Source organism: Equus asinus, chromosome 1 (assembly GCF_041296235.1).
Source record: "Equus asinus isolate D_3611 breed Donkey chromosome 1, EquAss-T2T_v2, whole genome shotgun sequence".
NCBI classification, from domain to species: Eukaryota; Metazoa; Chordata; class Mammalia; order Perissodactyla; family Equidae; genus Equus; species Equus asinus.
The window spans coordinates 162,673,334-162,689,612 of NC_091790.1; the positions used below are offsets into that span (position 1 = coordinate 162,673,334).

At 42.3% G+C, this 16,279-nt stretch overlaps 2 protein-coding genes across 5 annotated transcripts in view; one reads left to right on the forward strand and one right to left on the reverse strand.

The window, feature by feature from the left end:
• The window catches only part of FKBP9 (FKBP prolyl isomerase 9), a 40,121-nt gene extending 35,190 nt beyond the window's left edge, over positions 1-4,931 (forward strand). Inside the window, exons 9-10 of the mRNA XM_014838703.3 lie at positions 1,263-1,426; positions 3,546-4,931. Of these exons, the coding sequence (XP_014694189.2) occupies positions 1,263-1,426; positions 3,546-3,722 (341 nt within the window). The 3' untranslated portion in view covers positions 3,723-4,931. The remainder of the gene's footprint in view (positions 1-1,262; positions 1,427-3,545) is intronic.
• Positions 4,932-11,318: 6,387 nt separating this feature from the next.
• NT5C3A (5'-nucleotidase, cytosolic IIIA) overlaps positions 11,319-16,279 on the reverse strand; it is a 52,497-nt gene continuing 47,536 nt past the window's right edge. For all 4 annotated transcript variants that reach the window (XM_014838747.3, XM_014838750.3, XM_014838751.3 and 1 more), the window contains 4 exons: positions 14,969-15,058; positions 13,571-13,733; positions 12,823-13,023; positions 11,319-12,020 (listed from right to left, as the gene is read on the reverse strand). In XM_014838747.3, coding sequence (XP_014694233.1) covers positions 11,919-12,020; positions 12,823-13,023; positions 13,571-13,733; positions 14,969-15,058 — 556 coding nt within the window. In that variant the 3' untranslated portion in view covers positions 11,319-11,918. The remainder of the gene's footprint in view (positions 12,021-12,822; positions 13,024-13,570; positions 13,734-14,968; positions 15,059-16,279) is intronic.

Below are 16,279 nucleotides of genomic sequence, written 5' to 3' on the forward strand. Positions count from 1 at the left end.
AAACCCAAAGAATCTGTGGTTTTAATTTTTTTAAGTATTTAGCATTTTTGTTTGAAGACCGCTGTGAATTCAGTGTTAACCCCACGCTTCCTTGAGAAGGCAGAGGTTTCCATGAAATAAACCTTGGATCTTCAAATCCAAGTGTGGGAAATGTCCCTGAGGGAGCTTTCCAGGCAGTTTCTCTAGCGAGGCCAAGTGCTTCCTTCTGGAATGTTTCCTGGGACGCTGGAATGCTGCAGGCCCTTGCTTTTTGCTTCTCCTGACCTTGTAAGCTATCCAAGGAGGTTTCCTCTCGGAAGAGATTGGTGTCGAGTTCTGGAAATACTGGCTCTACCTCGCCGTCTTGGCTCTTAGATGGTTTACTTCATGACTTCGGCCAGAATGATTCCTTCCTGTGGGCATTTGGGGGCCCCTTCTTTTTCAGGTTTTTTATGCTCCTGCTGTCTGGAGATGGAGGAGATAGGAATGTTCACTTGTGAAAACGATAGGCACTTTGGATCGATTTTCTCTTTTTCACAATTTTTAAATAATTGTAAAAATACTCTCTGCTACTCCCACCAATCCGAGAAGAGATATTTTAAAAAATAGGTTGTGTATCCTATAAGACCATGCTCCTCTGATATAGAATAAATAATTATAATACATAATTTACATAATATGTAATAATAATTTTAAATAATACAAATTACACTTTATATATTTATTCACATAGTATATACTGTTTTCAAGTTTGTGTTTATAGTCATATCTCAGATCGTGATTTTTAAGGCATACCGTATTATTCTTTAAGTTCTGCTGTTAGTTTTATTCAAAAGGTCTACCACTGTGGTCTCTATTAGTGGCTTTCAAGCTTTTTTTACCAAGGCACCCAGTAAGAAATACATTTTCTCTCTCAATTTGTATTACACATAAATGTACAATTTATACATATATACATATGTAGTTTTATATATTAAGTTGAAACTCAAGTTTCATAAAATAATACCTATCATTTCCATGTGCAGTGTACTCTGATCTATTTTATTCTGTTCCTTAATTTAAAAAAAATGCTAGTCACCACCCTCTAAACTGATTTCATGACTCACTAATGGTCACTGTCTACAGTTTCGAAAAACCACTTGCCGATGCTAACTTTTTTGCTTTCACAAGAAATGTCTGCCATCCTTGAGGCAGCTGGAACCCGGGCTGGGGGAAGGAGGTTGAGACGGGCTTGCCTGCTGTCCTTGGCGCTAACACTGCCTCCTCCCCTGTCGGTGAGGCAGACGGAGAAGTGCCTGGCAGTGCCGTGCTGGTGTTTGACATCGAGCTGCTGGAGCTCGTGGCGGGCCTCCCCGAGGGGTACATGTTCATATGGAACGGCGAGGTGTCAGCCAACCTCTTCGAAGAAATCGACAAGGATGGCGATGGAGAAGTCCTCCTCGAAGAGGTAACCGACTGTTGAAGGAAAGTGGGACCAAAGGAGCTCAGGGAGCCTCCTTGGGCTGGAGGACCCATTCTGGATGCGGAGCCTTCTCAGAGTGAGGAGGGCAGCTGTGCTTTTTTCTTGTGATGATGATAACCTACACACTCATGGACAAAGCACTTTACATACAGAGTCCTCTTCCTCTCACACCCGTGGTGACGTGCAGCTCTCCATGTGTTCCACCTCTGATTGTTCAAGGATGTCGCTCCAACCTTCTGCCCTGCCTCTCTTACATCATCAGCTTTTCTCCAGCTGCCGGATTGTTCGCATTAGCGTAAAAACATGCTATTATTTTTCCTTCTCTTGATGCATCTTTCCATTTCATTTATTTCTTTGCTCCCTTTACAGCAAAAACTTCAAAAGAATTGTCTGTCCTCCCTACCTCCAATTCCTCTCCTCCCATTCTCTTTTAAACCCACTCCTGTCAGGTTTTTATCCCTCCACATCTCTGAACCTGGTCTTGCCAAGGCAACCAGAGCCTTTCGTGTTGCTGAATCCAACAGTCAGTCCTCATTCTCTTGTTTCAACACAGCTGACTCCTTTGCATGAAGCCTTCTTTCCCTGGCTTCCAGAACACCGCATTTTCTTGATGTTCCTTCTACCTCACTAGTAGCTCCTTCTCAGGTGTCTTCTCTCTGATCTTTCATGTTGGAGTGCCCCAGGCTAAGTCCTGAACTCGTTCTCTTCTCCACCTTTATGTGACTCACTTGGTGGTTTCCTCCAGTCCCATGGCTTTACCATCTATATCCTGATAACCTCCAAATTTGTAGCTCCAATCCGGTCTTCTTTCTCCACTTCATGCTCATATACTCACCTGCCTGCTTGACACCTTCATTTGTTGAACCCCTGACATCCTCTCCCGTCACCGAATTGCTTCACCCAGAGCCCTCCCCATTTCGTTCAATGGCCACACTAGCCTTCCAGTTGCTCAGGTGAGAGCACTCAGCAATCTTTCTTCTCTTTCTCTCATAGGCCATAGTAAATCTATCAGGAAATCACTCTAGCTCTATCTTGAAAATACATCCAGAACTTGACCTCTTCACACCACCTCCACTCTACTGCATCTTAGTTCAGCGCCTGCCGTCTCTCGCTGGGACCTCTATCAAGATCTTCCTACTTTCACCCTTGCCCCTCACAGCAGCCAGAATGATCCTTCTAAAACATAAGTCAGATCATGGGCTGGTTCGTCACAGAACCCTGCAAAGGCCCCCCTATTTCCAGAGTTTTGACAGTGGCCCATAAAAGCCCCACAAAGGCCCTCCATGGGCAGCTCACTGTAACCTCCTCTGCAACAGCTGTCCCCTTGACGTTCTGTGAACCCCCAGGCATGCATCCACCCTGGGCCTTTGCACCAGCTCTTCTCTGCTCAGAAGACACTTCCCCTAGATAACTTTTTGGCCAGGTCACTCTCTTCATTCAGGCCTTTGCACAAGGCTCTCTTTGTCACTGGGGCTGTCCTCTGACCACTGGATTGATGCTTCAACCTGCTTCCCCACCTACATGTACTCTTGATCTTCCTTACTTCGCTCTACTTTTTCATTTTTCTGGAGCATTTCACTTTTTAAGTTAATATGTAATTTACTTATTTTTTATGTTCATTTTTAAGTGTGTATCTTTCTCACTAGGGTATGCTAGATTTAAAAGGGCAGCATGTTTTGTTTGTTTATTGATGTATCTCTAGGGTCTAGGATGACTCTCAGCACACAGTAGACAATAAGTTTTTATTGTATGAATGAATGAATGAATGAATAATTGCAGGCAGCCGTGTTCCCAGAGGCTGGGGTGGTTACGGGTCAGCCTTTGGTGGGGAAGTAAGTGTTGACTTGAGGAGAAGAGATGGTCCAATGGCTGCTGTATTTTGGCTGCCTGGAACCTAAGGGCTCCTGGAGTCGTTTAGTCAGGGCTTTTTTAATGTGCCTCTGGAGAAGAAAACCCAGGTCATGTAGCTCCTAAGATTTTGTCTGTTTTGTCAGCTCAGACTCAAATTCCAGCCCCATCACCCTTGGGCCACTCTGTTTCAGGCCCTGGCCTCACGTTCTCAGCTTCTGTATCTCATGGCCTGTCCTGTCCCCCTTGTCTCCAGTTCTCAGAGTACATTCACGCCCAGGTGGCATCCGGCAAAGGGAAACTCGCTCCTGGTTTTGACGCTGAGATGATTGTGAAGAATATGTTCACCAACCAGGACCGGAATGGAGATGGGAAGGTTACGGCTGAGGAGTTTAAACTCAAAGACCAGGAAGCCAAACATGACGAACTCTAACCCTGACATGAGCCAATTGTGTGACACCAAGCCCCCTGTCGTGGCAGGATTTGTAGTGAGGGCGCGAGGGTCTCTCGGAAGGCGAAACGTCAGCAAGTAGTAGATGGGTCACATGGCACCTGGGGCATACGTCAGGGGTGGGTCGATACACGTGGGGAGAATTTTAGGCTGAATGGCAGTGATGTTAAAGAAAATCGGTGCAGGGCGCCTTAGCATGGGCTGTGTAGAGTATTTAAAAGGCTGCATTGCCCACCACTGTTTTGTGAGCCTTCTGGGCAGTTTTACTATTAAAGGAAAATAGTGTCATCCAGAGGTTATATACATCTTGGAGGGAACAGAAGAGAAAGTGTCTAGGATGTCTACATAAAGAGGATTAATTTTTTTTTTTTTTAACTTTCTGGTGTGCTAAAAGTGTTCTCCAGAAGGGCAGAAAAGACATAGGGCAAGGATTCCCAGAAGCCCCAGAACGCTTTCCTCAGCAGCCTGTATAGGCTTTGATGATGCCCAGCCTCCGTCTTCCCCCTACGCTCAAACACACACCCACACGTACACACACATACACACACCTGTGTTTCTCGAGTTAATCACACCCCACTGAGTTGTGGTCCTCCCATTGGCCAAGTAACTTAGGAGGTTAAAAAGAAAACCAGTGGACCAAACGAAAGGCATCTTGGACCATGAGTAGAGACCTTGATTCTGTGTTTGGCGTGTAAGATTACCTGCTTCACTCTGTCTTAGTCCCATCACTCTACCCTGTAGCGCACTTTTCCCATCCTGAATCCTTTGATCAGCTAGATACGCACAGCGCTGGTGGCTAAGCCAAGCTGGAGCATCTCACTGTGGCATTCTAACTGATGAGCATAAACAGGGTGACATCCCTCTGCTGCTCGTTCGTGTCCTGGAGAGGGAGGTGCGCTGAAGGCTAGGGGCCTCTCTCTCCTTGGGATAACAAGGACACTGTACCTGCTGGTCTGTCCCCACCTTATGCAGTAATTACCTTGCTGCTTTATGTCCCCTGTCCCCAAGTGGTGGTGGCACTCACTCTGAAGTAACCAATGATTTTCCTTTTGAAACTGCTTTATTTTACTAATTTAAACTATTTTGTACTGATGTAGCCCTGAGATAGTTCATGAAAATGCCGTGCACTCATTCAATGGAATAAATGTTGGAAAACTGATCTTTCTATGTATAAAATATTGAATTATGTCATCTGGTTTTGTGGTGTTTTATTTAAAGGCTGAGAGGATCCCATGAGAATACACCATGTGGTCAGAATCCCTTTGATAAAAATTCTGTGGGACTTGGGGCCGGCCCCACGGCTGAGTGGTTAAGTTCGTGCCCTCCGCTTCAGCGGCCCAGGGTTTCTCTGGTTCGAATCCTGGGTGTGGACATGGCACCACTCATCAGGCCACGTTGAGGTGGCGTCCCACATACTACAACTAGGAGGAGCCACAACTAAAATATACAACTGTATACTGGGGGGATTTGGGGAGAAAAAGCAAAAAGAAAAAAAAAAATTCCGTGCGACCGCATTGCATCCAATTGGAAGGAGAGTGTGTGGGTGTGTATCAGTCACGGTCCTGACAGGAAACACCTCATGGGACTTGTGAAGAGAAGCTATGAAAGGGCTGTTTACAGAGATGTGGGCAGGGCTCCGGGACCCAGTAAGGATGTCGAGATACCCATGACAGCTGTTGGCCAGCAACAGTAAGAGGCTGTTCCACCCCTGGGCCTGAAGGGTCAAGGGGAACCCGGACGGGGCGGCCTGGTGGGAGTCGTGGAGGGACACAGCCACTGCCAGAACTGTGGCAGAGGAGGAGCGAGGGAGGAAACCCCCCCATCCTCTCTGTCCTGTCACTGGCGTCCAGCTGAACCCAGTCCGAAGCCAGAGGGAAAGGAGCTCAGGGGCTGGTGTTCTCAGAGGTCTGCCTTTTGGGGTTCAGAGAAAGGTGGAGAATGGCTCTGGTAGGGATCGGGCTGGGAGCAAATGGAGAATAACTAGCACATATGTAGGGGAAATATATATATATATATAAATAATTGTCTTTTAAAAGCGAATGTTATTGTTTACTCTCTGCAGAAGCAACTTCAGGGACTCAGTGTGCTCTGGGTGGCAAAGGAGATGCCCATGGCCTTCCTGGCTGCTGCTGCCGTGGTCACTAATGCTCCTTCACCCTCTTCGACCAGCACACAGGCGCTTGGATTTTCACGTAACAGGATTCCTTAAGTGTGCTACTTAGGGTAATAATCTTGCTAAACTGAGTTGCCCTTCGGAATGCATTTGGCCTGTAAGCTTCATTATCCTCACATACTGTCATGAAGGTAAAACTTTGTGCTTATTCCCTACAGCAGATTGTGTGTGTGTGTGTGTGTGTGTGTGTGTGTGTGGAAGCTTGGCCCTGAGCTAACATCTGTTACCAATCTTCCTCTTTTTAAGAATTTCTTCTCCCCCAAGCCCCAGTACATAGTTGTATGTCCTAGTCGTAAGTCCTTCTAGCTCTTCCATGTGGGATGCCGCCACAACGTGGCTTGATGAGCGGTGCTAGGTCTGCGCCCAGGATCTGAACTGGCAAACCCCAGGCTGCCAAAGCAGAGTGCACAAACCCAACCACTGCGCCACCGGGCCAGCCCCCTTACAACAGATTTTTAGTTGGTCCTGTTTGAATTTCTTCACTAGCTGTTTTCTACAGTGGTAAAGACAGGTTGGCTGAATAAAAAGTACGTTTCTCTTATTTCTCTGGGGAAATTAAGGACTGTGGGCCTTAGAGCTTCTGGAGGAAAAGTTTAGCTCGTTTTTGCTTTTGTTTTTAAACTCTGCCTGCCTGGCCGCCTGAGCTGGGACATTGGTCATTTCTGGCCTTCAGACTCAGACTGGACTATTGGCTCTTCTTGGGCCTCTCGCCCTGCTGGCTCTTGTCTTCAGCTTTGTTGAGGTATAATTAACAAGTAAAATTGTAAGGTGTTTAGAGTGTATGTGATGACTTGATATATGTATACATTGTGAAAGGATTCCCCCCGTCTAGTCAATCAACACATCCATCAACTCAACTCACATATTTATCTTTTTTTTTTTTTGGTGAGAACATTTAAGTTCTACTCTCTTTGCAAATTTCCCTTATACAATACAGTGTTATCAACTATAGTCACCATGTTATACATTAGTCCCCAGACCTCATTTATCTTATCGCTGAAAGTTTGTACCCTTTACCAACCTCTCCCTATTTGCCCCGCCCTCCAGACCCTGGGACCTCCTTTTTTCACTGTTTCTATGACTTCAGTTGAGCGTGTATGTGACCCTTGTGCTTGAAACACCACCAGGCTGTTTTACGAGCATAAGCAGTCTGCCCTATTTTGTTAAAATGAGCAAGTTTCACTCTCTGATTACTTAGGAATTTATAATACTTTTCAAAATGATTAATTACAAGAGAGAAAAAATTTTAATTTTGGCAGGGAAATTGGCCTGACTGTGAGATTATGCATAAGCACTTTCATATCTTAGGTTTCTAGGAGCAAGGTTGCTTTCTTTGAAGCCATGTTCCCTTGGCTTTCTTGGGAATCTGGGGTCTTTTTATAAAATAAGAGCACTGCTCCCAATTATTTATTGCTGGTTGTGGATATAAAACTTTTATGCTTATTGAAATAGTATTTGGGGACCAGTCCCATGGCTGACTGGTTAAAGTTCCATGTGCTCTGCTTCAGCAGCCTGGGTTTGAGGGTTCGGATCCTGGGCACAGACCTACTCCACTCAGTAGCCATGCTGTGGCAGTGTCCCACATACAAAACAAATAGAGGAGGATTGGCACAGATGTTGGCTCAAGGCTAATCTTCCTTAAGCAGAAAAAAAAAGAGGATTGGCAACAGATGTTAGCTCAGGGTGAATCTTCCTTAGCAAAAAAAAAAAAAAAAAAAGATTAAATAAATAAACTAGTATTTGATGCTGTGTAGTCTTTGTCCTTAATGTTGGAATTTCCATAGGTCAGGGGATTCCTTCCAGCTTACACTGGCCATATTTAAATCTCACTTAAATACAGACAATGTCCAAAGTTATTGTTCCTGCCAAAATTTTCCCTTTGAGCTCTAGTCTGCCTATTTGGTATCTTTTCTTGTATAACTCACAGGCACCTCCAACTCTGTATGTCCAAAATAGAATGTATATTTCTCCTCCCTTCCCAACACTCTCCATCCAAGCTTATTCCTCTCTCATTCTTCCCTTCCACCCTTACCCAAACCGGACATCTGTGAGGCCCCTCCTATTCACTCCCCCGACATGTTTAATCCAAAGGCAAGTCTTGTCATTTCTAAATCTACAACTACTGGAAATGACCCACTTCTTTCCAGCTCCACTGCCTCCGTCCCGGCAACCTACCATAATTTCTAGTTTGGACTTCTGCAGTAGCCACCTAACTGGTTTGCTTGGGTATTTCTTCCCTTACCAGTCCTTTTTCACGTCAGCAAGTGAGATCATGGCACCTATTTTTGCAGGGAGAGTAAAACCAAACTTACCATGATTTACAAAGCCCTGTGTGATCTGGCACCCACCCACTTCCCATTCATCTGATGTCATTCTTCCTTTTGTTCATAATAGTACTGTCCCACCCACTTCCCATTCATCTGATATCATTCTTCCTTTTGTTCATAATATTACTGTTAAACCAGTTCTCAGTTCTTTGAACACCCCATATGGTCTTACTTGGGACCTTGGCACATGCTGTTCCCTCTCCTTGGAATGCTTTTCCCTCAACTCCTCACATGGATGACTCCTTATCCTTCAGGCTTTGGCTTAAACATCACCTCCCCAATCTTTCTCTTACCCCCTTGTCTAAAATAGGTTCCTTGTTATTTGTGTTGTTTTCTTCATAACATTTGTCTTATGTATAATAGCTTCTTTTCTCCTTCTGTCTCATCCACTAGGATGAGACATGAGGGCGGGAAGCACGTCTGATTCATTTACGGTTGTTTCTCTAGAACCTTGCACACAGTAAGCACTTAAGTGAATGACTCTTCATTTAATCCTCACCTCTAGAGTTAATGCCCCACTTTACAGATGAGCAAACTAAGGCTTAGAGAAGTTGGAAATTTACTCCAGATCACAGAATCAAAAACGCAGACCCAGGTTTGCCTGATTTCAAAGTCTGCCGTTACACCTCGGGGCCTTCTTATCATCTGTTAAACTTGTGCTGAAACACCAGACTAAGTAGGAAAAGTGGCACAGATTGTTCAATCTTGGAGTGACGTGGAGAAGTTTCAGGACTGGTCATTCGAGATCACTTGTCTTCTCCTTCCTGATTCTCCGTAGGGTACACCGAAGAGAAACTCCTGAGCCTGAAGTCTGGTTAAAAAACACCTTCAGTAATCTACCTAGTGACCTTTGGTGTCTATTAAACACACCATGGAATGTAGATTTCTTGTGAAATCACTCTGGAACAAGCTAGTATCTCTTTTGACAGGTTTGTCTTTTTTCCAGTTCCATCAAAATTGTTAATCTTAGCACTCAACACCGCTTTGCTTCACAAAGTAAAGTCTGAAATTGAGAAACACTACCGGCTAATGCTAGGCTCTAGAGAATGTGTAGTTACTATACACTCCCAACGTTCACTGGGGCTGTGAAATATCCTCCCATTTCATCAATTTCCCCAGACTGATGGGGGATTCTAACTCCTCATACTTTTGTCAATGGATAGTAGCTAACAACATCGAATTCTTGTGCTAAGCTATTCTAAATGCAAACATAAATTTTGAATGTCTACCTAGATGTAAATGAGCACATTTCATCCTCACACAGCCAGAGGATTGTCATTACCTTCACCTCACAGAGGAGCAAACGGGACACGGCTGAAATAACTTGTCTCGGTCACACACCTACTAAGTGGTAGAAAGAGGATTCAGATCCAGGCAGTCTGACTCCATAGCCCTGAGCTAACTGCTGCCAATCCTCCTCTTTTTGCTGAGGACAACTGGCCCTGAGCTAACATCCATGTCCATCTTCCTCTACTTTATATGTGGGATGCCCACCACAGCATGGCGTGCCAAGCGGTGCCATGTCTGCACCCAGCATCCGAACTGGCGAACCCCGGGCCACTGAGAAGCAGAACGTGCAAAGTTAACCGCTGCACCACAGGGCCGGCCCCCTCCATAGCCCATTTCTTAACGGCTGCATTAAACTGCTCTGAAAGCTGACCCTGAATACAACTATTTTACATATCAGCCCATCAGGGGCAGTGAGATGTGATAGGGTCCCAGGCATACAGTGGAGGGGCCTTGGCTTGATAATCAAGTTATCATGGTCGTGGCTTGTGCAGGGGCTGTAGACTGCATGCTCTTAAGGCCTTAATTTTATGGGAAGCTGACTGACCTACAGTCTTGGTAAAGGGCTGAGCCATGAGTAGAATGCAGGTCCTAACGTCAGTATCCTTTACATCTGTGCCATGCAGTATGTTTATCGGTGGAAGCATTATTATAAACTCCTTTGGAAAATAACCAACATGGCAAGCTCTAACAGCAATACAAGAGTAAAGAGCTATCACTAGACCAGAGATTCCCAACTTCATCCTATGTGAGAAAAGTCCTCCAGGTAATTCTGATACTCCCATGCCACAGTATCTGCCGTAAAGCAAGAAGCTGGGTTTTGGGTTTGATTTTTAAAATACCTAAGCAGGGAACAGTCTAGCTTTTGCCAATGCATACTTTATTTCACTTATTTATTAAACAAAGGAGAAGCAGTGGTGGAGGATAAGGAGGGGCTGCCCCAGGAAAAAGGTTTTCATCATGAGGCTTTGACTTAGTGCCACACCTGATTGGACAGACTGCTGACCACACTGGATGTCCAGAACGAGCTGGATCATGCATTGTGTCTCACAGCTCAGATGCTTTAAGAAACTCAATTAGTTGCTCACAGACTCTGGAGGTCAAGGGATATAGTGAGGGTCAAATTTATCACAATGGCAAGTCTAAGTCCTGTGTACGCTAATTATGGGGCAGCAGAGATTTGGAATGGAAAGGCAGACTGCAGAGGAGAATGTCAGTTTCTAGCTTCACAGTACTCAGTTGTAGTCACCATGAGACCCAGCTATACTTTGTTTCCCACCTGAGGCTGTTTATAAACCTTTTTTTTTTTTTTTTTTTTTTTTGCTGAGGAAGATTAGCCCTGAGCTAACATCTGTGCTCGTCTTCCTCTACTTTACATGGGGGTTACCACCACAGCATGGCTGATGACTGGTGTAGGTCTGTGCCTGGGATCTGAACCCATGAACCCGGGTCGCCAAAGTGGAATGCACCAAACTTAACCACTACACTGTGGGGCTGGCCCCTGTTTCTGAATCTCCTAGACTTAGAATGAAGTACCCTCTTTTACTGATATTTTCAATGGGGAAAACAATTTTCCTAGGCCCCAGTATTTTCTGAAGGGCAGATTAAATTTTCTCTGCAAATATCTTTTTATCTTTAAACTTATGATGTGTAAATTTGAAAATAATCTACCTAAATAGCCACTATGACAAAGATATTAGGATTCATAATATCACATACACACACAAGAAAAACATGGCAGGTGCTTAATATTTGTTGAATCAATGAATAATAACAGTCTTGACAGTAGAATTACAAAGGCTTTTCATTTCATGTTTATTATCAGTGCTTTAATACAGAACATTTTGTAATGATTAGTGATATGTGGATACCAAGAGTTTTTTCAAACACCAGGTGCCAGTATTTTCTGATAAATACGGATTTTCACCAAACACCACAATTTCAGGAGGTGGTGATTCATCAGCATAATTCACCCAAATTACAAAAATGGCGACACTTAAAATCATGCACTTTATTTCACCATTTCATAAAACTTCTTTTTAAACTTCTACAAACTTTTGCAGTGTAAAAAGACTCCTCAAAAACTTCATGATAACATTGAACTACAAAATTCACTCTGGAAATGTAGAGTTATTTTTCAAATTTTGGCTTTAATAATTTTTTTTTATTCTATTAAAAATATAGTGAGGGAGGAGTGTACTGGGAGAGGTGGAGAAAAAGAGCTTCCAGTTGATGGGTTCAACATGTCTGAAAATACTTCAGTAACGTACAGGAAAAAGTTCAAGAGCAATAATATATTATAAATAAGGTCTTTCAGCAAGACGAACGGATGAGCAGTTCATGCGTCAATTGCACCCACAGGAGAGAGGTCTTCTCTGGAAGAACGCTTGTTTACAGAATCTTCTGTAAGATAGAGTTGGCCACCTCCAATGATTCATCTTTTACTAGAACAATATCGTAAGAGTCCATATACTTTTCTAAAAGTTCATCCACCTAATCAAAAAAATAATAATTAATTAACATATGCAGAGATGAGAAGCAAATAATTTCTGTATGAATCTCATTGTTACATTAGATCTTTTGGGCAAAATGTAGCAAATTAAATTCACTTTCATAAAACCTTTGAAATGAAGAAATATTTTCAAACTTTTTTTTTTTAAGATTAGCCCTGAGCTAACATCTGCTGCCAATCCTCCTCTTTTTGCTGAGGAAGACTGGGCCCTGAGCTAACATCCATGCCCATCTTCCTCTACTTTATATGTGGGACGCCTGCCACAGCATGGCTTGCCAAGTGGTGCCATGTCCCCACCCTGGATCCGAACCGGCGAACCCTGGGCCGCCGCAGCGGAACGTGCAAACTTAACCAGTGCGCCACTGGGCCAGCCCCTATTTTCAAACTTTTAAGATTAAATGACATAGAAATTTTCCCACATGGTGGCTTTTCTCTCAAAATGATCTCTCTCTAATCCAATGGTTCTCAACTGGGGAGGAGCTGTGTCCAAGGGACATCTGGCAATGTCTGGAGACATCTGTGAATCTTGTGTCTGGGGAGTGCTACCAGCTCTGGTGAGGAGAGACCCGAGAGGCCTTACCTTGAATGCACTCCCCCTCCCCCAATACCTCCAGCATGCCTGTGTGCAGACCAACTCCTTTAGCAATCACCAGCGTGAAGGGAGAAAGCAATCACAATGTCTAGAATATCCACTTTCTCAGGCATCTTTGGTAACAACTGCCTATGAAGCTTCATCCTAAATTTTTCTTAAAAGCAAATTAAATGACAGATGTGTAGACTTACTCTATCATTTAGATATCCGATTTTCAGAATGTGTTCAACGTTGGCTACGCCATCTGCCATTCTTAAGTCTCCTTGTGAGTCTCCCAACAGAATTATGTTGCTATTGTCTTTTAGTTGATTGAAATATTCTGTATTCTTCAAGGCACCATCATGTTTGTTAAATACATGAATTAGTTCTCCTTTAAATCCTTTGAGCAACCCCTATTCAAAACATAAATCCTTTGAAACAATAGGTTTTACAAATTCTGTTTTATTTTCACATTCATGATAGGTAAGAAGGGCTCGAAGAAGTTAATGACTTTCTAGAGACTACTTTAAATGTTAAACACATTGAGTTGAAAATCTAATTTTTACTTTTCATTTGTTTCCTAACCAAAAGGTCCCATTTTATGTATATCATAATATATTGTCTTGATTAGAAGAACTCATTCAAATAAGGTCAGTTCCAATTCACTTCTTTTTTCCACCTATGGATGTTAAGTCTTTAGAGTTGCTGCATTAAATTAAAAGTTTTACTAATTTTCATATTAGTCTATAGCTTGGGAAACAAAAGTTTAGGAAGGACATATTATTTTTCAAACATGGATATGGATATAACACTGGGAGAGATGCTGAGTCCCACAGTAGGCCTATCAACTTGGCCTAATTTAACGAATATACATTAAATAACAAACAATCAATACATTTACATGATTAAAATATTTTCAGATTTTAAGAGTAATTATGAAGAATGATTTGATATTCTTACTTTATCATCAAAATCCATGAAGTTGGACACTACTTTGACATTCGGATGATAAACACCAGCTTGACGGATAACCTCCTCTAGAACATCACCGATACCAGCCGAAAATATGAACACAGGGATGCTGTGCTGTTGGAGCTTATCAAAGAAATTCTCATATCCTTCCCTGCAAGATGGAGGGAGGAACTGATCGTCAAAGAGCAAGATGTATCTCCTTTCACCTAGAAGTTACAAAAGCTAACTATCTCTACCTAATTCTATGGCTCATTTACATTCTCATTTCAAAATACTGCCCAAGAAGGCTGTTACTGATGTCTATGACGCTATTAGTACAAGTGTTTCCAACAACAGTTAACTGTTTACTCTCCTTTTCATAAATTCTAATAGTACTAATTTGATTATTTCAGACTTGCACTGAATTTGAATAGAAGCATACAGTTCAGAATTTACACCATGTAACAGCAAATACTTAAACCAGACCTTGAAAAACCCACTTAGAGTGAGCAGGAAGACCCCCTGCTTGTCCTCCTCTCTTCTACTCCCTATCGTTAGAAAAGCAGGGTGGTGGGAACTGAGCTGTGCTCTCTTTGCATCTGGCATCTCTCCTGCCTAAGATCTGGCAGCCAGGTAAGGTTTTGGTCTTAAAATCTTTTCTTCCCTTTTTACGCTTCCTGGGCTATAAGTTAAGCTACCTACAAAGGAAGGAAATATGTACTAGCTATCCTCACACTCTTTCTCATGAGTTAATGCTTTCCTCCTTAGAAGTAGATCATCTTAAAATTTAGCATCATCAAAAACAAGAGAAAAAAGAAAAAAATAGCGTCATCATATTTGCCTAGTGAGTTGAAAATTTTAAGAAGTGGTAAACAGTATTGAAAATAGCTTAAAAATGTTTATATCTTATAATTCATGTATTACAAATATTTTTATTATTTGCTAAAATAAAACATATTCACCTTTCCTAGAGACAGTTTTCAAGGGAGTTTGAGAATTCAGAAAGTAGATTCATGTAACTTCAGAAATAGGGTACTGAGCTAAAAATCCTTTTCAACTTGATTTGTAAACATTCCTTTCATATTTCATGTCTTTCAAAAGGATTTTGCTAAAAAATTTCAAAATGGTCTTGGTTTCATAAATTTGAAAATTAGTCTTGAAATCTTTAATCTGGAGAAAGGAAATGCAAATTAATACATAAATCTCACAAGTCTCTTACTCCCTTCGCCAAGATCTAACGTTACTCTAAATCCCCATCTCATCACTATTTCATGATAGATGGCATATTCTGGATATGTTTGTATATGGGATATTGTTATAGATTATTTTAATACACACTTGAATACATATATAATAGTAGTTCAAGTCTATAGATAATTAACAACAAGAAACACCCAAGAAACTTACTTGAGCATAACATCAGATTCGGCCACAATTTCTTTAAGCTTAGCTTTCGGTAAAGCTTGTTCAACAAGCAAACCATGTGATTTAGTATACCTGGAGTTTATGACCAAAGAAAAAGAGAATATCAGTTAAAGTAAACTAAAACAATTATCTTTATTAAAAAGCATTCTTCAGTGTGAGAAAATGCAGTATTTCATTCATCATATTTTGGATTTAAATTTTAGAGATTTAAATTCATCACTAACAAATGTATACGCCATGTGTCTCAAAAAGTGATACACCTGTTCTTACTGCATTTCCCAGTTCTCGCCAAACTCTGGCTTAGTTTATTTTTTAAAATTTTTTTGTGAGGAAGATTCTCCCTGAGCTAACGTCTGTTGCCATTCTTCCTCTTTTTGCTTGAGGAAGATTGTCCCTGAGCTAACATCTGTGCCAGTCTCCCTCTAGTTTATATGTGGGATGCTGTCACAGCATGGCTTGATGTGTGGTGTGTGGGCCTGTGCCCAGGATCTGAACCCGTGAACCCCAGGGCCGCCGAAGTGGAGTGTGCAACCTTAACCACACCACCACCAGGCTGGCCCCTGGCTTAGTTTAAATGTGTTAATAAGATAATGAAAGGTGTAAACCTTTCCTCAGTCTACAGATAAGAACTGAATCCAACCTAGGGAGGCATAATCATTTCTCTGATTGCAGTAAGAATTAAAGCAAAGCTATTTTTTCCATATGTTTGTAGTCTGAATTTTCATGAAATGCCTAAGTACTTAAGATGTTGCCTAGTGAGCAAGAGAGAAAATCCTTGTTATGGAAAGTTTTATATATGGGTGCTTTATAATTACAGTCATACACTGCAGAATGACATTTTAGTCAACGATGGAGCACGTGTATGATGCTGGTCCCATAAAATTAGTACCATATAGCCTAGGTGTAATGTGGGCTATACTATCTAGGTTTGTGTACGGACACACTACGATGTTTGCACAATGGCGAAAGCGCCTAAATGCATTTCACAGAACGTATCCTCATCAATAAGCAACGCCTGACTGTACATAAAAACACCTATGATCACAGCATCTCAGTGTAACAGGCCTTTAGAACCTCTCCATCCGATACCTCAAAATCCTCCTCTAATATTCCTAAGTGGCCCTCTTCTCTAGGTCAGCTCCCATCATATTAGTGAGCTCATTCTCCCAGGGAGGCTTACACCAGTGCTAGAAAATTCTAATTGCTACCCAGTCCTTTCTTTCATCATGCGGAAATCAGTCGTGTTAAGCTTTCCAAGTCTGCTTCCAGTTCTGCTCCTACAGGCATGTGGAG